General features: G+C 35.0%; 2 protein-coding genes across 3 annotated transcripts; both read left to right on the top strand.

Moving 5' to 3' along the window:
• Nucleotides 1–1,969: 1,969 nt before the first annotated feature.
• LOC111913516 (calmodulin-binding protein 60 A) lies at nucleotides 1,970–5,290 on the top strand. Of its 2 annotated transcripts, none has more exons than XM_023909217.3 (8): nucleotides 1,970–2,348; nucleotides 2,568–2,646; nucleotides 2,834–2,886; nucleotides 2,953–3,443; nucleotides 3,668–3,828; nucleotides 3,901–4,107; nucleotides 4,213–4,768; nucleotides 4,918–5,290. In XM_023909217.3, exons 1-7 carry the CDS (start codon nucleotides 2,224–2,226, stop codon nucleotides 4,711–4,713), a joined length of 1,617 nt encoding a protein of 538 aa, XP_023764985.1. In that variant the 5' UTR covers nucleotides 1,970–2,223; the 3' UTR covers nucleotides 4,714–4,768; nucleotides 4,918–5,290. The 2 variants fall into 2 exon arrangements, with proteins under 2 accessions (XP_023764985.1, XP_023764984.1); XM_023909216.3 differs by having other exon boundaries at nucleotides 1,971–2,348; nucleotides 4,915–5,290.
• Nucleotides 5,291–17,594: 12,304 nt separating this feature from the next.
• Nucleotides 17,595–21,220, top strand: LOC111913517 (calmodulin-binding protein 60 A). The gene is made up of 8 exons (XM_023909219.3): nucleotides 17,595–17,772; nucleotides 17,938–18,012; nucleotides 18,111–18,186; nucleotides 19,211–19,266; nucleotides 19,349–19,815; nucleotides 19,954–20,114; nucleotides 20,249–20,443; nucleotides 20,558–21,220. Exons 2-8 carry the CDS (start codon nucleotides 17,990–17,992, stop codon nucleotides 20,981–20,983), a joined length of 1,404 nt encoding a protein of 467 aa, XP_023764987.1. The 5' UTR covers nucleotides 17,595–17,772; nucleotides 17,938–17,989; the 3' UTR covers nucleotides 20,984–21,220.
• Nucleotides 21,221–21,813: the final 593 nt, after the last annotated feature.

The raw sequence follows: 21,813 nt of genomic DNA on the forward strand, positions 1-21,813 counted from the left end.
AATATGCAATACATTATTTCCTAAGTTGTCTACAACCACCACAGTTTCATATACACCATACCCAGGTTCCAAATTCCTTAGGTATTTTAGCTCAATTAAGCTCCAAATATGCATCCAAGCTACTTCCAAATCACTGATAAGCCCGAAATATTTGAAAACAACATAAAAACTTGAATAATACAAGAATTCTAGCTATAAACATGAGTTAAATATTATTTAAACTAATGCACATACAAATATGTAAAATATGATGCAAAATGTAATAAAAACCAATGTAAAATATGCATAAAATGACATTTATCAACGATTGATTAACTCTTACCAAATCCATTTTGGGGAGTCTTGGTATTTATTTCTTCTTCATGTTTCGTCTTCCCACCACAACTTATCATGTTTTGGAGCCCTATAGATCTCGATTTTGTTTGGGGTATGGACGAGATCAACGTCATATTCAATGGGTCAAATGAGATGTTTCTCTTAATTCTACAGAGAAAAGAGGTTTTTTCAACTTGGCCCTGCTGTATAAATGGAGGTGATGATTCTTTTTAGAAGGTAAACTCTCTTTGGGTTAGGCTTATGAAATGTTTTTATGGGGAGTATGGCGGTTTCAAGGGTGGTCCTCAGTTTGTATGAGAGGGGGGGGGGGGGGGGGTGGCATAAAATTGCTTGCTCTATAAATCAATTACATGCACGTAATGTTATCTCAAATAACTTTATGGCTATAACACTTGGGAGTGGCTCTATAACTAAATTTGGACTGATGTTCGGTGTTGGGGTTTGATTCTTAAGGACCAGTTTAATAGGCTCTTTGCTCTATCCACCTCGAGAAGTTGTTGGGATTATTGGATTCTGTGGTTTTGAAATCAAATCCAGATAAATGAGGTTGGGATTTGGATCATATTGGTGTTTTTACAGTCAAGTTGGCTTAGGAGGTATATTTATGATCATCGTTTGTCGAAGGAAGGGTCACTAGATGAAATAAATTTGTTTTGATAAAGATTAACATATTTTTTTTAAAGAAGATTGTTGTTGAATAGACTTCATCTTTCTTGTAATTTGGTGGAGAGTTGAGTGGAGTTGGATTCGGTCCTATATCCTAATTGTCAAATTGTTCTGGAAAATAGTATGCATATGTTCTTTTAGTGTTCTTTGGCTGTTCAAATATGGAGTCGGTTTGTAATATGGCTAGATTTATAGATTCTAGACTTTGTTGGGGTGACATATATTTTTGATTGGGTTGATGGTTTGGTGGCTAGAATGGAGCGATCGATTGTGGAAAGACTTTGTTGGGGTGACATATATTTATGAGTATGTGTCATTTGGTCGTACCTGAATTCTGTTTTATTTCGGTCATTCAATTATAGGAAGTAGTCTATTTTTTATAACATTATTCAACATTTTTTTCTTTGTTGGTTTACTTTATGGAATTCTAAGGCTATAATTAATTAGATGGAGCAGATAATAAATCTAATCCTAGCTTAATTTTGTTTTTTTGCCAATCTTTAGCTATGTTTTGAAATAAAATTGTTGTTGTTCCAAAAGAAAAATTACTATTTTACACGACGTGACAAAAATAATATATGTTTTTTTTTTTCATTGAGAAACTCTATGTAGTTTAATATCGTTGGTTGTAGAAAAATCTATCTTGCAATATTAATAGGGATGAACAGTTTGTCCAAAATCCTGATCCCGGTATCGTACCGAAACCGGTACCGAACCGTACCGAATTTTAAAATACGGGACGATACTTGGTACTCCAAATACATGAAATTCGGGAATCGGTACTGATGATGTTAATTCGGTTCGGTACTCAGGATTTACTTTCGATCAAATTCGAAATTCGGAAAATCAAGAACGGGACGGATCGGTACCTTTTCCTCCCACGACTTATCCCTAAATATTAATAATAAACATTTGTAGGATATAAACATGGTACTCCGTTTCCGTCGTATGGACCAAAATTTCGGCGTGTTCCGTAGATTGTCTTTGCCGATGGCTACCTTAAGACTCATTTGTTCCTTTGCAATTAATTCTCTTAAAAGAATATTTCGAATTTTTGTCTTCCAGTCTGACACCGCATGTTGGTCGTCTTGTCGATTTCCCTTCATCTTCATCGATTCATTGATTACTGATTCTTTCAAACTCATCACCTTCCACCTCTAGTAGTACTACTTCCGGCTTTTATTTTGCTTCCACCACCACCGCCGGTTGCTCTAGTAAATCATGTCGCAGAAGCGGCAAAAGCAGGACGATGTCAGTACTTCTTCACAGGAAGAACAGGAACAAGAACGGGAACATCAGTCGTTTTCCGATGCGGCAGCCCGTCGTAAACGTCCTTCTTTCAGAAAGTAACTCCGTCAAACCCTTACTCACCCCCCAATTGAATATGTTTGTTTTTGGTTCGTTAGTATTACTCAATTAAATCTGTTTTTTCTGGTGCTGTATACGATTCCTAGCCACCACGTATTTGTTTTAGCGGGATTCGTGCTTAATTTGTTACTTTTAGGAATCGTAATTGACTTTAGAAGATTCAGAGAAAAGTAACTATTGAATCTTGATATATACAGTGCAGTGTTGGAAGTGATGAAGTTCTGTACAATCCACAAGTATGTGGAGCCAGTTTTGGAGCCCTTGATCCGCAGAGTAGTATGTAACAAGATCCTCTTAATTTCTTTTCATATCCATTTTGAATCCAACACTATATAAGATACTTATATTGGCATTAATGTATATAGCAAAAAATGAACAAAATACGCTTACTACTTACTTGTCCTACTTATTTCATTTAGTGAACTTTTTTTATTGCTAATTAGATAACTATATCTGGGTACAGGTGAAAGAGGAAGTTGAAATGGCATTGGAAAAACATTTTGCACACATGAAGTGGTAAGGCATGAATGCATGATGAATACTACTTTTATGTAAGACTACTAACGTATGTTCTTTACACAGGGATTGTGAGGATGAGATAGAATCTTTTCACCCAAAGAACTTACAGTTACAGTTCCTAAGTGCTCTATCTCTTCCGGTTTTTACCGGGACTCGTATTGAAGGAGGAGACTGCAACATGCTAAAAGTAGCATTAATTGACGCTCATACTGGGAAAACGATTTCCAGTGGGATCGAATCATCAGCAAAAGTGGAAATAGTGGTTCTTGAGGGAGACTTTGGTGATGATTCTGGTGACAGTTGGACACTTGAAGAGTTCAGTGCTAACATTGTTAGAGCGAGACGTGGGAAGAAACCACTTCTTCATGGAAATGCACTTTTGAATCTTAAAGAAGGCATAGGTTTAGTGGGTGATCTTTTTTTCACAGACAATTCAAGCTGGACAAGGAGTCGGAAATTCAGACTGGGAGCACGGGTTTTGGACAATTTTGATGGAATTCGAGTGAGAGAAGCAAAGTCGGAATCTTTTGTTGTCCGGGATCATCGTGGGGAACGTAAGTTTATTTAATAATTTCGATCATTCTCTATGTAATCTGGAATGTAAGGGTAAAATGGTCATTCAGTCTAGAAAACAAACATGATACCTTATGTATACAAGGCTTATCGGGAAAAAAAACAACCCTTGTATCATGTCCATATTAAGTCTATCAAGTAAAAAAGAAACAGAACCTATAACTATTTTAATAAATATGACGATGTGATTTTTCTTGGTTTTTAGTATACAAGAAACATCACCCACCGTATCTGTCTGATGAGGTATGGAGACTTGAAAAAATCAGCAAGGATGGAGCTTTTCACAAGAGGTTGAACAAGGAAAAAGTCAAAACAGTCAAAGATTTCTTAGTTCTTTACTTTCTCTACCCTGCAAGGCTTCGACATGTAAGATGTTGCATTTTTTGTATTATCTTGCTCATAAAGTTTGTATTTTTAACCGCTTTCTTATCATTGCAGATTCTCGGATCCGGTATGTCTGCTAAAATGTGGGACGTTGCTGTGGAACATGCTACAAGATGCGTGATTGATGATAACAAATTGTACTTGTATTGTCCTCAATCTCATCAAAGGGATGGCGTTGTGTTCAATATTGTGGGACAAGTCCTTGGACTCCTTTCGAATTGCAAATATGTTGTTTCCAACAAACTATCAGAAACCGAAAAGGTTAGTTTCAAAGACAACGCATATTCTCTTTCATTATTATTGTGTTTGTTACATGACACAGTACAACTTGTTCTGTTCTGACAACTTGGAAAAATGGATATATAGACGGAAGCCCACAAGTTGGTGATATATGCATTTCAAAACTTGGAGAAAGTTGTTTCCTATGATGATGAAGCATCTCTTAAAACCGGAACTTGCACTTTAACCGAAGATATAGGGAATAATGATTACCTTCCAAAAGGGCGATTTGATTACCCACAGATGAACGCTCCATCTCCAAGTGAATATGAGTCGAATCAAATGGGTTCAATCAATGTTGGATTTGATGAGCCTATGGACTTCGAATGCCATGTGGACAACACCTTGATTTGTGACCCGAGTTCATCGATGCATTTGCAGTATCTTGGTACTTCTTCTTCTTTTTCACCCGGTGATTTGCAGTGTGCGGTTGATAGGTTTTTGTTTCCGTGTTCGGGCATGGGGAAAGCTCAGAGGAGATGGAAGATTGTGTCGAGTGTTGTAAAGTGGTTCTCACTTATGTTAGAGATACGCAAAGGGGATTTATCGTCAAATGCTCGATTGGTGGATGAAAATACTCGGTTTTAGAGCGAGTTAAAGCTCAAATTTATGGTTTCTTGTGTATATACAAACACCACAGCAGGTACTTTTTTCAACTGGGGACCTTTTATCAAACTGGAAAAAGTATAAAAAGATAATAAAAAAAAAGATGTTCTGTTTTCTAAGAATGAACGATTATTGGACATATGAATCACTGATTAGATTATATGTTGTATGTTCTGGGTGTAGAAGGTGTGATTTGGCTGAGGTGATACGATGTTGCTCTATTCGTGTACATTACATGCAGGCTGGAGCATAAGCAATTCTTTTAGATTGTTGATTGGATGGAGTATGATGTTGCAAGAACTTGTTACCCCGTTGGCCAAATTCTGATCACCCAATACACGAAAAAAGATATTTCAAATGTTGATCTACTTTCCATGTTGGAGTTGGCATGGATCTAAGAAGTTAATAAAAAAAAAATGGTGTAGCAAGATCATCTGAATGTACATACTTGAAGTTGTTTTATTCATGCTATTTGTGCGAGAGATTTGGCAGTTGAGCACCGTTTGGTGTTATAAAATATAAATGGGTATCGATCCCAATTGTTATTTGTTTCATATAATCAACTTTAGTTTATAAAGAAAATTGAAGTATGATTCTATATAGAGAATAACTTGGTCATGCTATTGCCATGTAAGGCAGTAAGGTTAAAAGGAACCCTTAAGCATTTAATTGTGGAAAAATAAGCCGTTTTCTGAAATAATTTTATAAAAAAAAATAAGAATTTTGAAAGGTGTTTAGTTAAACAAATTGTTAAAAATTTTCGCTTTCCAAATTTACAAAGGAATTTAGAAAATTTTAGAAAAATGATAATTATTGTTTTTCAATTCTTTTAATTCCAAAAAGTTAAATATAAACCCATTTTAATGCTACCCTTTCAGTTTCCACCTTAATTACATCAAAATATCAAAATGTTTAAATCTAGATTTTGAAGCTATAAATTCCAATAAATTTCTCATTTTCCATATGTAATTGTGACACACAATACATCTAGACGCAACCAATTTGAAGATATTGGAAGGAATGATTGACAACATCAAATCGCCACTTGCTAGCCACGTGAAGTGGCCATGATTTGGGTTTACTGAAACAACCCAAAATAGTCACTTTGTCGCCACTTGAAGTGATGATTTTTGACTAATATGATCATTTCTTTTGATGCTTTTCTTTAAAAGATGAATTTTATGTCAAGTTGTTCCCTTTTCTCATCTAGGCAATTTTTGGTGATTTTTCTTGCTTTTGATTGTCATTTGTACACTTGGAAAGGGTTGTAATGCCTCGTTGCAATATACTAGATGTAATGTCCGATTTGTCAGGTAAAAGTCTTAGCAATGACTTCATTTGTTTTCTTGTGTTGGACCCGAGTACACTGGGTGTACATAAGGTACGCCGGGTGTACTCTTATGCATGCATGAGGTGGGAAGTTGTAACGTACCACAAATTATGAGGTAAAATTTTCATTTTAATTCAATCAAAACATTAATTATCTTTAAGCCAAACATTCATTATTTTTTTTCTAAATATTCAAAAGTACTTTATAGGAAAACAATTATCAAAGTACAATCCCAAAATCATCATAATGTAGAAACATGGGTGGATGCGCTGCGATCAAACTAGGCCCTCACTTTCGAACTGGAAGTACCTAAAACCATAACCATAAAAATCATAAGCAAAAAGTTTAGTGAGTTTCCTAATATACCACATACCATACATACATACAACCAATCATATATGGGTGCTTGCAATCCCCTTTGGTCTATTTCAACCGGATACCGGGTCTATATTACCCCCTATCACTACAGTACATATCAACATATAGTGGACCCTGCCCGACATCGGGCCCCGCTCGGTATACAGATCTGTCAGTCATCAGACTCCGCCTGACATCAGGCCCCACTCGGTATACATATAAACATAGCATATAATCACACAAACACATGTGATATCAAAAAGATAATAACATACAATCCAGTCATCGGGCCTCGCCCGACATCAGGCTTCGCCCGGTAAGCATATCAACACATAACACATGCAAGAGTCACACAGACATCTAGCATCCTAACATAATAAACCATGGGTCGGCATTAGTGCCTTCGACTCGCTAAACACAATGAGGAAACTCACCTCAAGCTGCTGAATCACTCGAATGAATCTCTGATTGCTGGCCTCGAAAACCCACATTGTAAAAAACAATAACATCCAATTATTAATTGGACTACGACCCATAACCAAGTGTTAAGAACTCTTGGGTAATGATTTTGCTTTATGAAGGCTGTCATTCATTCATTTTTCACTTACCAAAACTATAGCTCCCTCATACTCTCTCATATTCTCTCTTGCAAAGAAGTGTTGGAAGATTACTTGCTTGCATTTTGCTCTCTTTATAACATTCAATTTAGATGAGGGATTGCAAAAGTTTTAAATTTCAAGATTTAACCCTACTCAAGATGTGAGCCCTTAGGTGTCACGTTGTGAGGAAGTTGATGCAGCCGTGCATCATTTTTGGGCCTAACGACGTGAGAGTGTGATGGCTCAAGACGTGAGGTTAGTCCAAGATGAAACCTTAATTTTGGGGTTTTGCCCCGTATTTAAAGGAAGTGAGGGCTAGGGTTAGCCCAGCCTCAGTCCCCATCACCTCCATACATCCCTTTTTGGAACCCTAACACTCATATTTGATCTTGAGCTCATTTTTGGGTGATTTTTGTAACAGCCCGGATTCCCAGGTATTATTTATTTATTTATTTTTGGTAATTTGTGAGGAGACTCGGCGAGTTGGAGCCTAGACTCGCCGAGTATGATCGCGGATTTGGACGCGGGTTCGCGTCCGGACTTGGCGAGTCCAAGAGTGGACTCGGCGAGTCCACGCTGTTTAATGAAACCCTAATTTCTCGGGTTTGAGGCATATTTAAAGGGCCTTATGGCCGTCATTTGCACTCATCAGTTCCCAGAGTGAAACCCTAGAGCGTTTGAGTGATTCAAGTGAGGGAAGGAGCCATTATTGATCTTGGAGTTGTTGTCTAGCATGGAAAGAGGAGATCTAGTCAAGAGGAAGCAAGAGAGGGGTGGATTCTTGAAGATTTGAGGTCCAGAACATCACAACTGAGGTACAATCTCAAATCATTCTCTGTTATTGTGATGTTCATGTAGATTTAGGGCTTTTGAACCCATTTGTGGCTAGATCTAGTGTCCTCATGGTCCCTTAGCGAGTTAAGGTCCTGGATCTGGACCCATAGAGGTCCAGAGCACCTCATTGCCAAAGCTTTATATGCATCCATGGAGGTTTTGGTTGGGGATCAATGTATTTGAGGCTAAAACACCATTCATGAGCTATTCAATGCTTGATGAGCGTCAAGACTTGGACTTTACGTGGTCAATAAGCTTAAGGAGACTGGATCTATGAATTAGTGAAGCGGATCTGACCTTAGAAGGTCGTTTGGGGTTGTGCATGGAATGCACTCACGGAGTCCATTCCCCAGACTCGGCGAGTTGGTGCGGGTTGTTCAACGATTGCGAACCAGGGGTTGAGTAACCGAGTCGGGTGAGTGACTCGGTGAGTCGGAAGAGATTCAGATGGATCGGGTTTCCGTAGGAACTCGGCGAGTCCACGCCAGACTCGGCGAGTCGGGTTGACCGTTGACCGTTGACCGTTGATCAGTGTTGACTGGTTTGACTTCGTGGTATTAGTCAGCCAGAGTCAAGTAGTATTAAGCAGAAATACACTTGTGTTGTAGGAGGACGATAGCTCGGGAGATCGAGCACTAGTGGTTAAGAGATTTACGAGTTACCGAGACACGCGAGGTGAGTCTTCTCACTATACGTTACCTTGAGTGGTATTATGAGTTGACCAGAGGGTCTTATGTGTTATTTATGAGATTATTTGCTATGTATGAGATTACGTGCTAAGTGTTATACGTATGTTGTATGATTGTGTAGACCGGACCAGAGGGTCCAACGATTTTGACCGGGCCGGAGGGCCCAATGAGCTGTGACCGGACCGGAGGGTCCGACGAGCTGCGGGACTGGAGGGTCCCGTTGAGACATCTAGACCAGAGGGTCGGATTTAGCCTTGAGTGGCGTATTTGTGGTATGTGGTATTTTGGGGAACTCACTAAGCATTTATGCTTACAGTTGTTGTGTTTGATGTCTCAGGTACCAGCGAGGACCGTGGGAAGGCGACGGCTTGACACGTACACACACACCGATGGAGTTTATTATGTGTAGAGATCTTGGGATTTGTTTTTGAAAACAGTATTGATTATGGATTTTGATTTGTGATGTGATACATTATGTGATTTTGAAAAAGAAAAATTATTTTGAAAATTTACGGTGTTACAATTTTAGCCTAGGAGAAGAAGAGGAAGAGCATCTAGCCCATCATTTCTGCATTCAAGTCTTGCCATCAAGCACCCTCTCACGTTTTGGAGCCTTTGTGAGTTTCAAGTTCATTGCTTTATGAGTCTATAAGATTAGATCTAGTTTTTTATGCTTAAATCCTACATTCACATGATGAAATAGTGGTCAGAATCCTTAAAGTTAACAACTTTATGGATCTCCAATGCCTCTTGAGTATTATAAGTTCTAGATCTGGATTTTGGTGGAGTTTTATGACTCTTGCATGAAGATTTGGTATCATTTTCTCATTTGCACTTAAGTAGTGTTTAGAACATGCATGTCCAAAAAGCCACGATTTTTATGATGCTCTGGAGTGGCTAAGACCCCAGGAAGGATTTTGTTGTTTGGAAAAAAGGAATAAGAACTTCATTAATAACTTTTGTTTAGGGACATTCTCACAACATCATACCCTGGATGTCACGACGTGAGGATGACGATCCTCGTCTATTTTGGACTTACTGGGTCACGACGTGACCATTAGAGGTCACAACGTGCAGGGGTGGAGACAATAAGGTGGCAGGTAGGTGCTCCGCCCCCTAATCTCTATTTAAAAATAAACTCAACTTTGCTATATAGAAATAAATAGCCATTAAATTGAAGTCCAAATCAATTTGTAGTAAAGTTGCGCCCCCTCCAACTCTTTATGGTATATAAAAATAATAAGGCCATGAGCAGATTAAAAGCCCATATACGTAGCTTCCATTTTTTAATTGCCAAAAGTCTTGGTATCCTTTTTATTTAATTAAACGATGTGATTTTAAATACATAGCTTAGTCTTGGCTACATTTGCTAACACTTACAAATTACATGACATGATTTTCGTTCTCCGATCAACAAGAATTAAGAAAGTAAATTTTAATGCATAGTACACATTTAATTTTCTATAATTTGCAGTTAGTGATGTTATTATCAATGTTAATTTTGTTTTTTATATTCATAAGATAAACCATGAGTAAGAAAAGAACCAAGATGTTCATGAACCACATTTGCATACATTTGCATATTGTTAGTAATAATATGAGAGAAGATATTCATAATAGATGTCCACAACCTAACTATGAATATGTGCTTATGATTATTTGACAACTTTTGAATATCGATTCTTTAGATATCTATATAACTTCTATTTAGATGATTTTTTCTTTTTCGATTTAGTTTCAAATTTACTGACTCTATTATGTATATTGCTCAAATATAAAATATATTAGACTATCTTATTACATGTAAACCCCCTTTATTCTAAATTCTTGGCTTCGCCCCTGACAACATGACCAACGTATCATGGACTTGACCAAGTTTGACTCAAGGGTATTTTGGGAAATCGATACTAATTTAGATTGGAAAATGTTTTGATCACTAGGAGTCGAGTAGTGCAGGTTGTCGGAGAAGAGATTCATTCAGACTATGTTCGGATTGAGAGGTGAGTTTTCCACACTATACTTATGGGTCGAAGGCACCAAGGCTGACCCATTGGACTGATATCCTGATTTTTACCGTATGCTGTTATTTCGTAGTGATCTGTTAGATCTGTATCTTGGTATATAGGATGTTGTTATGCTATAGTGATCTGTTAGATCTGTATGAGCACTTGTATATGCTAGCTATTGATTGTTATGGTATACGTTGATATGTGATGGTGTACTGGGTTGTGGTGGTCCTGTTTTGTCCTGAAGGCTAAGATACCTAGGGCGATCCGGATAGACTGAAGGCCTGCGAAGCGGACCAGTCAAGCCAAAGGCCTAGAGAGTGGTTTAGATAGGCTGAAGGCCCAGTGAGGCGGTCCAGTCATGTTGAAGGTTGTAACGCCCGTAGATCAGGGCTAGTCAATTTAGAGACGATAAGCGTCAAAAATGACTTTTTGGTAGAAGATTATTTAGAATGAATAATCTTAACTACGTTGTAGTGGTCGTGACAAGGATTCCGTATATATAAAAATGCCGAAATCCGAGTTATAACGAAGAAGTTATGACCTGTCAAAGTTTCGCGACAGAACCGACACGACGTTGTGTGACGTAAAAAGTGAATTTCCGATAAAATGCTTTTTAGCCTTAGCCGAACTAAACGAATGTTTTAGAGTTTGTTAAACCGAGAGCGTGCATAAAAAGAACGTCCAAATCTGACTTCATATGAAGAAGTTATGATTTTTCTAAGTTTCAGCTTAGCAATATGCAATCCGAAACTTGAATTTTAGATCGAGTGATTTTTAGCCGAAACAATCTAAACAAGAACCGAAGATCTCGTTAATAATAGTGCAACGGTAAAAAGACAGACGAAAACAGACGTCAGATGAAGAAGTTATGAATTTATAACGGAGTTTTCCTGTTCCGGCCTACTAAAAATAATATAATAAAAATAAAGTTAAAATTAGCCGACAAAGTCTAAAGAAAGTTGTAGAGCATAGTCTCACCTCCGCGTGGATATAAAGAATATCGAAAACGGAGCTCGTATGAGGAAGATATGAAATTTGAAGTTTTTAAATAATTTAAATTTATAAATAAAATATAAATTCAGATAATACCCGAATTTGTGACGCGCCGATCCTATCCACCCGGTATGACCAACGTACCAGGAGTACGCTAGCGTACACATGAAAGAGGCGTTACGCCCCGCGTAACCTTTGATTACGCCCAACGTAACCTGGGGTTCAACCCCTATAAAAACGATGCGACCCCCAGCCAGATTGTTTGCTAATTTTCTATTCTTCCACCCTTTTCTTTCTTCTATTTGGCAAGTTTTACCCCCCCCCCCCCCCCCCCCCCCCCCCGAAGCTCCAGTATCAAACCCGACAACCGAAGCAAGTCCCGAACCCCGAAGATCCCGAGAAATATAGTTTTCGAGCTGAAACTCTGCCCGCGTGAAGCCCGGTTTTGGAGAAAACATCATGGTTCAAGCGAAGAATATTATTTTAATAGACGAGGCGCTGTCCGATCATCGTCTTATCAAGTGAGTGTATAGTCTCTTTCATAAACACGATTTTAATACAAGTATCGGTTAAATGTATTACATTTGTGCTATGTGTGAGTGTGTAGTTACTTTCTTCTAACACATAAATATGAAGTATTTGTTATGAAAAACATGTTACGCGTTTATATATTGTTGTTTATTTGAGATGAGTGTGGAATGGATGTTTTATATAGTTTTTAAATGAGTTAAACTGTATATGTATTTTATATCTACAAATATATTGGGTAGACCATGGGTAGATGAGATAGTTGGTGCATGATAAAAGATGAGTTGGATAATGAGATAAAAGGTGATATAGATCTTGAGGTGAGGGTGATAGGTGAAAAATGAGTGAAACCTTTACCCAAACGATGGCCCCCGTCATTCAGCAGAGTAGGGATGACAACCACAGACTATTCTAGACAGTCCAGTGGAACACTAGCAGGCTAGCTCGCAACTTGTAGGTGTTGTGAACTTGATGTTCATCGGTGTACTCTAAAAACCCATTGACACGTATTGCGAGAGAGGTCTCGAAAACGATACTGCCAATAAATGAGATAAACTTGTTATTAATCCGGGAGTATGGATTGGGTATAGTTTTAGATCCGGGAGTATGGATCAGATCAAGAGGTTAGTTTTAGATCCAGGAGTATGGATCAGGATGAGAGGTTAGTTTAGATCCGTGAGTAGGGATCAGGTAAAGAGGAAATTTTTTGATATGAGAGTTTAGATCGTGTTATTGTGAGGATCGATGGGGTAGGATAAGAGTTGTTTTTATATGGTGAGATTGTATAAGTTTGTGAGTTCTAATATATATATATATATATATATATATATATATATATATATATATATATATATATATATATATATATACATACATATATGATATAACATTGTGGGTTGAAAACCCTATATGCTCACCAGACTCCCAAGCCTGACCCACTCAATTTCTTTGTATTATAGGTTATGGCACGAGAGCATAAGTTGGCTGGCATAACGAGAGATTTTGGATTATAGGCCAGTAGTTATAAATAATTGTTATAAGGTCTATTTTGTTCTGTTTATGTTTTTGGTTTGTATTGAACATGACATCCCGGGATTTTGTTATATAATGAAAATACATTTCTTTAAAGAAATGCTTTGATAAATTCTTATCATATTTTGTTTTGGGAACAAATTCCGCAACTGTTTTCTGTAAAATATTACTCTGATTTTAAAAACACAGCATAAACAAATCGGTCTTTTCTGGCCGTGAAATTGGGAATGTCACGAAGGTTCTGTATGCATGTTGTTGTTTGTTATGTTTATGTCGTGGTACTTTGGGGGAACTCACTAAGCATTGACTTATAGTTTTAGTTTTGTTTCAGGTATTTCGGAGGACTGTGGTAAGGCGAAGGCATGACCGTACACATCCTTGGTTTCATCTTGTTGATCTTGGGAGACTCTGATTTTAAATAATATTTTGGAAACAGTGGATTTGTAAACACTTCTTTTTAGTAAATTGGTTGTTTTGAAAAGTTTAAATTTGTTATGATTTTTGAGACACTACACTCTTTAAGTCATATTTGGATATGGATTTAAATCTTAAGAGTTTTGACTAGCATTTATATCAAGTTGGCTTCATGTTGGTGTCTCAAAGGTTCCACACTCTCCATCAACTTCCAAGCCTCCCAAGAGGACCCAAAGAACTACAAAGGTTTTTACTTCTTTATCTTCTTCATTGGTGCTTGTTTTCCTTCCAAACTTTACAAGAATATCCATGGTTGGTTATTAACTTGTTTTATGTTATTCAAAATCAAAGTCTACCATTGCTAAATCTTATGTTTTTTTGAAACTAATTCTTGAATAAAACCCTAACACAATTGATATGGTATAATCATTACTGTTATGTGGACTGTTGACATTTGTAAATCACATTCTACATACAAATTGCAAATGATTAGCTTCATGAATGAAAGTTACATTATTTATTCCCTTAAATAATTTCTTTTTATAATTTTTATTATTGTTAGTTGCAAACGAGTTTTCCACCACAATTCACAGGTTAAATTAAATACTAGTTATTTACAGTTATGATAAAGCTTGTAAATATTTCACTATGCAAAGTATAGTGTTGTATGTTATGTATTTCGTGACACATGTGTGCTTGAAATGATAAAAGAAAAGTGGTTCTCATGAATACATAAAGTATCTTTGCGTAAGAGTCTTGTAGATAGGGTTTAAAACGAAAGGTCCTATTACGACATAGAAAAGTATTAACGGGATGATACCACCTTTCACAAATTAAGTAGAGACCTAAGCTACCATATCAAGTTGATTGGTTCTTATTGGGATGGAGATGTCGAATAGAGGCGGTAAACAGCTACATTAACAACAATTGGCGAATGTAAGAAGCTACAACAATGACGATAAGTAGTCATAAGTGGTGTGGTATATAACCACAAACTTAAAGTACTTATGGAATAACGGACCGGGATGGCTCGATAGCTTTTGCATTTGAACGTTATCATGCATGAAATATGATTATAGTACAATGTTCATCAAATGTTTTGATATTGCAAAATGTGTGAACCAATGTAGCTCATAAGACAATTTTTGTCTTACACATTTTGTTTATTGTTATGTGTCCCTGGTTTAGGTACCAGGGGCTGAAAGATGATAGTTTGCAAAAGTATAAATTTGGAAGATTAAAATATCGTCGTAGTTTCTTTTATAAATGTAATGCTTTACTATAATTTGTTTTGATAGTAAGTTGTAATACACAATGCTGATTTATATTTTGAAACAAAAAATGATTTTCTTTTTCTTGTACCATATTTGGCTAAATATGACTTTAAGTTATAAAATGTTCTAAAATCCATGGTTTTTTTTTAAGTCTAGTATAGTGGGGTGTACATACAATACACCATAAACCCTATAATCTAAGATACTCATATATAGTCCATAGAATGGTTATGAATTGACCAACCGTAAGTGTGCATTGCACGGTCAGCCAAACCATAGTAGCTTTCTTAGGTGTCTTGGTAGGTGTACTAGGTCTAGGATCCATACAAGTGAAACAAAAACGATTAACATACCGATCTTTTAGACTCTTTCCCAGTAAAGGGATATTTTTAAATTCATTCTTCGAATATTTGTGGCATATATCAGCACAAGGAACGGAAATACATGTTAAATACAACATAGTTAAAAATATAAAAAACATCTCTAAAATATAATTCAAAATGCTACATTTTTAGGGTATATTTGTTAAAAAAATGGGTTTATTGTGTTAACCCATGAAATATAATAAACATATAACAAAAAAATCTTTATTTTTTTTATGAACGACAAACACATATACTATATTCAACTCATAAGCTACATATAACGTACACAACAAGACTTAATCCCAACCTAAGGTTAAGAGACATCTTTCACCAACAGTAATTAAACTAAACAAGTAATTAAACATATAAACAAATATGATCTTACTTTTGATTAGAATTGTTAAAAGTAGTATTTCAGAATGAAAAATCAAAAAAAGACTTTGGAAATGCAAAAAAAAAAAAATTATAAATTTAAAATTTTCGCCAAAAACAAAGTATATTTGGATATAAAATTTTCACCAAAAACAAAGTATATTTGGATATAAAGACATGATCTATGGTTTAGTTGAAAAAACAATAATACTAACATCTAGGAAACAAAGGATAAGACGTAAGTACGAAAATAAATATAAAGGTCCTATTTTGGACGCATTAACATTCATCTATATTATTAGGTTTATTTTTTAGGTTAATATAGTAATTATTATTTGACCTTGTTTTTTAAAGGACTTTATCATTATTTTAATCATTTCTGTATACATCTATTAGTTTTTATTAAAACAAACAAAAAAAACCATGTTTACCTTTTTTTCAAAGAATGCCACGACTTTTGTTTTTGCCAACTTATCAACCTTGCTTTAAAACTTTTTTTTTTCTTTTCTAATTATTTAAGATATGTCAATGTATATTTTTTCTATAGATTTCTTTTAGTATTTAACTTTTTTTACTATTTAAAAATAAACGTTTACTAGTAGTAACAGTATATAAATTTTACGTTGTTAGTCGTGCACGAGTAATAATATAGTGGTTGTAATATTTAAAATATATATTTCTCACATAATAATTTATATCTACTGAAAAATACTCAAAAAATTTAAGGGTTTAATTTATGATTTTGTAATTTATATATAATTAAAAACCGATGAAAAAAATTAATAAAAAATAAAAATATTAAAAAGTTGATTAAATATTTCGCAGGCGATAACGTTGAAATAGGAGACATTCGGTACATCAAATAATTATACATATAAAAACTAAATATTAGAAGTTATATTTCATCGTCGCTTCGCCGGATCACTGAAGTTGCCGCCGTTGGACCACCGAATCCCTGCACCATCAGGCGTTATGCCGATACCGGTCATATTGTTTATAATTTTTTCTTACTTTTTCAACTATTCTTTAAACTTTTTACAACGTTTGAATATATATTTTTAACGCTTTTTTCAAAAAAAAAATCATGAGCCGTAGAAAAAGTTTCAAAGTCAAATGATTTGATTTTGTTAAGAGCGAGTTTTGAATAAACGGAAAAAATGTTGAAAAGTTAAAATTAAATAATATAAACGAACAATAACATCAAAAAGTTCAAAAAAAAAATAGACAAACAAAACATCAAAAATAAATAAAAAAAACATTAAATCTACATATTGGAATAAAACGGCAAGAAAATTAAACAAAAAATGATTAAATAAAAAAGTAAAAATAAATAAAATAATAAATCATACTATTAATAAATAATGATTTTTAATAATTTAGATAATTAATTTAATATTATTAAATAAGTTGATTCTTTGTGTTTTGCTAATTAAAATGTTAAAATATAAAGGGATATATAACAAACAAATAAAAATAAGACATATATTAAATATTAAAATAATAATAATAATAAAAAAGAACAAAGAAACAATGAACGATGGTTTGGCAAAAAAAAATAGTGATTATTTATAAAGTATTAGAAAGTAATTTTTTCTAGATTTAATTGTTTAATTTAAAAGAAGTAGACTCGAGTGATAGGTATATGTTAGATTGGTGTGTGAAAAAAAATTCCCTAAATACAATGTTTGAAATCAAAATGAACTTATTTTGAATGTAATCATTTTGAAAAATTTCTAAAAATTAGAACTAATAACAGCCTCCAGAGATTAGTAAAACTTTTTATGGAGTTTTTTTAATGAAGAAGTTTAAAGTTAAAAACTTATAAAATATTCCACATTAAAATTTAAAAGAGCTTTTTCAAATTGATTGTATAAGACGTCTAAACAAGTTGTTAATTTGTAAATTATTAAAAATACATGGACCCATATAATAATTAAAATATTTAAAAAAATATTAAAAAAGCTTTCATATAATAATAATAATTAAAAAAAAAACTGTATTTATAGCTTTTTCATATTTCAAAAAGCTTTTTGTACTTCTATTTTGAATACTCTAATAATTTATAATTTGTGGGTTGCGATGAAACATTACAACAGGAGCTGTCGACTTTAGTCTTTAGTTGGGAAGGAGGAGGGGGAGAAGGAGGAGGGGGCAGTTGGAGTTCTACTTTTCAACACGGTTTGAGAGTGTACAACCACAGCATCCCCGTTGGGGTGCCCAAAATTTCCAAGAAGCAGCAGCGAAAGTACAGAGCTTTGTCACCATATCATGTTCGAATGATTATAATACTCACTCGCAGTCAGTTCGAGAATCAGAGAAATAGATTTGATAGTTGCAGTCGTTTCTGTCTGTTTTACTTTCACGATAAATTCAAAATGTCGCATGCTAATCAATCACGGATTTGCACCAGGCAAATCGTCGGATCACCAAAAACGAACAACTTCGGAGATGATGATGCCTTAATGAGATTCGCTCCTCACAGAGAGTAGGATTCCATCTTTTCTTTATGCTTTTCAATTAGATTTTACTTCTTTTTGCAAATTTGATTTCATTATATCCGTTCTATCCGTCGTCTGTTCACAGGGATGAATTGAAGAAAATGTTGAGCAGTATTCCACATCAACTGCGGCCTCAATTCGACCAATGGTTTCGAATAGCAGTGAGTGCATTACATTACGAATTTGTATTTCGTCTGTATTGCAAGGTTTATCAACAGGGAATTCTTCACTTAAAAAAACGATATTAATCTTAAAGCTTCATTAATCTGTAAAATTACTTTAAAGTAGATCATAATATGTGGCGATTCAACCGTTTAAATGTAAGTACTGTATTCCTGCTCTTGTTCCATAACTTGATTGATTTTGGAGTGGAAAGTAAAGCTAGGTTTGAATCATTTTCAACATGCGTTTTAGGAACAGAATTTCTGTAAGAAGATACAAGCAGCAACTTTGATCTAATCACACAGGTGCCATAGCCATTTCTTTATTCAAGATAGTTTCTTTGATCTATAGCTATCTCTTTATACACCAAATCGTGTAGATACCTGGCACTTGAAGATCTCCAAAGGCCAAGATGCTTATGTTAGATGTAGACCTCCTTCAAGGAGATGTTTGGGCATACTAAATGCCCAAGAAAACCATGTGCAATTCTTACATGGTGACATTTCTTCTTTAAGAGACGTGGTTCTCATATTGGAGATGGGAACCATTTTTTTATAGTAGTTTTCCCTAATCTTCACAGCCCTTACAACTTAAGTAAGTTGTATTTTTCAATAATTAAAAGTATCTAATTTATTCCAAGTGTCTTCTGGATTTGAAACTAATCTTGGTAGCTCCTGCAAGGCTGGCAACTTCGGTAAGTCATGTTTTATAGTACTTAAAGTATGGGATTTCTGTTTCATAGTAATCTATGTTGTAGGGGTGTTGTGGGTTTTGGATGATATGGAATGAGGATAGTAATGTACAGAGGTGGTTGGGTATGATTGGATGAACCATATATTACCAAATTCTGAGTAATCATCTACACATTCTTCCAAAATTTGGGGGAATTAAACTCATTCCTTAATCACTACCTTCCATTCTCCATTCTCCATCTTTTAACTCCTACAAACTAGAAAAACCATACTTTTAACTATTGTGTTCAAATTGAAAAGTTACAAAGTAAACTGTTTCATGCACTTTCAGGTGAAAGAGGCAATTGAATTGTCACATAAAAACCAGGATACAACTAGCATGCAAAGGTAAGCACCTATACATTACACTAAAAAGTTGTCACCTTGTAGCCATTTGTTGATGAACTCATTTGCTTCTTGGACCTAACAGTGAAGACAAATCTGAATCAAGAAGTTTAGAATTAAGATTCTCAAACAGCATCATTCCCACTTTATTCACTGGCGATCACATACAAGCAATTGGAGGTGTACCTTTAGAAGTGACTTTAGTTGAAAGTCGTACCAAAGAAGCAGTGAAGTCAGGGCCTGAAGCCTCAGGAAAAGTTGAAATACTAGTTCTTGAAGCAGAGGTTGATGGTGTCACAGGAGAAGATGTGAAAAATAACAGCATACTTGTTAGGCATATGGAAGGCAGTAGATCTAGTCGTGTGGATAATCTATGCCTGAATCTAATACAAGGCGCTGCTATTTTGCCCATGGTTTCTTTTGTACGTAATGACAAGTGGATGAAGAATTCCAAACTTAGACTGGGAGCAAAGTTTGTGAATAATTCCAATGGTGTTCGAGTCAAAGAAGCAAAGTCAGGATCCTTTCTTCTCAAAGATCGTCGCACTAAAGGTGAGAAACGATATAAGTTTTCTTTATTTTCTGCCTTTTTTTAGATTCAGTGCTTTTATTGTCATTGATTTTACATATGACACTATTTCACAGTTTATGTTTGGGATATCTTAATTATTAATGAGAGTTATTGTGCAGCATACGCGAAGCACTATATCCCATCTCTACATGATGAGATATGGCGATTACGTAAGGTTGATAGACACGGTTGTTTGGCTAAAAATATGGAAAAAGCAGAAATTATAACTGTGGGAGATTTTCTTGTTCATTTATTTCGACAAACTCAACGTCTTAAGGAGGTATATTTCTTTTCTTTTTGCAATATTTCTCTACCCCCTCAATTCTCGTCATTCTTTATCTTTTTGCTGCTTAAGTAACTTATTATAACTGTATAACATTACAGTATTTATAATATATGTTGGGATATTTCTAGATATTTGATCATTCAAATCATGCAAAAAGTTGGAGGATTACAGTGGAGCATGCTCGAGAATGTCCTGCTAAACTGCAGTACTGTTCTAGTTTTGACCCAAAAACTAGGGTTTTTTTCAATGTCTCTGGTGAAGTGTTGGGATTATTCAAGGACAAGAGTTTTCTTTCTAGTGATAAACTCACACAGACCCAAAAGGCATGCTTTTTTTTTTTCCATCATTAAAATCCAAACACTAGAATCATTTTTTCTTTATATATAATAATTTTTGTTGCTTTCAAAATAATACATGGTGTTGATATGTGGTATCAGGAAGCAGCGAAGAATTTGGTAATTTCAGCATTTGAGAACTGGGGGGATGTAATCCATGTTGAGCAGGAGGGCAAATTTGTTCCAAAAACTGAACCTGTTACTCTCCGCACCTTTGGCAAGCACATATTCCTGGATGATCTTGACTTAAACATTGATGAAACTTGTTTATTTGGTAACATGGTATCTGATGGGAAATGTCCGGACCTAGAATTACTACCTGAATCTTTAAGGAGAAAGTATAATGAGATCTATAATGGGTTTGAGAGCCTTCGCATTTCCAATCGGAGTAAACTAGAGGGTGATCAGAGATATAGGTTGTGTAACAGATTGAAGATCCTGTTTTGTGTTGTAACCTTCAAAATAAGATCCTTCCCTGAAAACGGTTTAGATGATATTCATGCTCATAAGAAACCAAGATTGTCATAGGGAGTTGTGTGTATAGACTATAGACTACAGTTGCTGCCCGTTTAAGAATGTGTGCAGTTATACTACAGAATAGCTGATATATAGATGACTAATGTATACGGCTTTCAAAGTTTTATAGAGGTAGGGGAAAAGGGTAGAATGACAAAGGAAATCATTAAGCAATGTCCTCTTGCAAATGATGTTAAGCTTTTTTTTCTTATTATTATGTTTGTGAATAAAGTTGTGGGGTAAAAGATATGTAGGTCTCTTGCTTTTTAACCGTATCTTTTTTCTTTCTTTTATTTTTTTTAATTTATTCGGCTAGGGAAAATTATTTGTTATATTGGTTGTTGTAACTTGCTTAAATCTATAACATAGGACACGAAGGGGGATGCGAATTTGACTAAAATTGGTTCCTTAGGTTCTAGTTCACAGATTCTGGGAGACATGCATGAGTGGGTTATACACGTTAGGGTGGATAGTTATACATTGTTGTTTCTTTTTATTTAATCCGAGCGACTTAACATGTTAAGCTAAAAAAACTTGCCTTAATAGTTGATATTTAGTTGTACTATGGTATTTAGAAATGAAAGATTGAACTTGAATTGAATGATTAGGGCTAATAGTTGAAAGATTATAAGAACTAATTGCTATTTAAGAGACTAGCAAGTCTTCTTGAGCTTTTGAGCTTTTATACTAATAGACACTACAAACAAAATAATATTTAGTGGCACATATATTTTATGGCACAATCTTTTTTATGCCACTATAATATGTTTTTAGTCGCATATTTTATGTTTCACTATAAAATCAATAGATTTAATGACACTCAATAATCTATGTTACTAATA

This window comes from Lactuca sativa, chromosome 1 (genome assembly GCF_002870075.4).
Source record: "Lactuca sativa cultivar Salinas chromosome 1, Lsat_Salinas_v11, whole genome shotgun sequence".
NCBI lineage: Eukaryota > Viridiplantae > Streptophyta > Magnoliopsida > Asterales > Asteraceae > Lactuca > Lactuca sativa.

What these genes read in the sequence shown, in the direction of transcription:
- LOC111913517 (XM_023909219.3), top strand. Translation starts at nt 17,990, where the DNA reads ATGAGATTCGCTCCTCACAGAGA. An exon ending in AGATTCGCTCCTCACAGAGA is followed by an intron (nt 18,013 to 18,110) that starts GTAGGATTCCAT and finishes GTCTGTTCACAG; the next exon opens with GGATGAATTGAAGAAAATGT. An exon ending in GATACAACTAGCATGCAAAG is followed by an intron (nt 19,267 to 19,348) that starts GTAAGCACCTAT and finishes TGGACCTAACAG; the next exon opens with TGAAGACAAATCTGAATCAA.
- LOC111913516 (XM_023909217.3), top strand. Translation starts at nt 2,224, where the DNA reads ATGTCGCAGAAGCGGCAAAAGCAGGACGATGTCAGTACTTCTTCACAG. An exon ending in AAACGTCCTTCTTTCAGAAA is followed by an intron (nt 2,349 to 2,567) that starts GTAACTCCGTCA and finishes TGATATATACAG; the next exon opens with TGCAGTGTTGGAAGTGATGA. An exon ending in AGCCCTTGATCCGCAGAGTA is followed by an intron (nt 2,647 to 2,833) that starts GTATGTAACAAG and finishes ATCTGGGTACAG; the next exon opens with GTGAAAGAGGAAGTTGAAAT.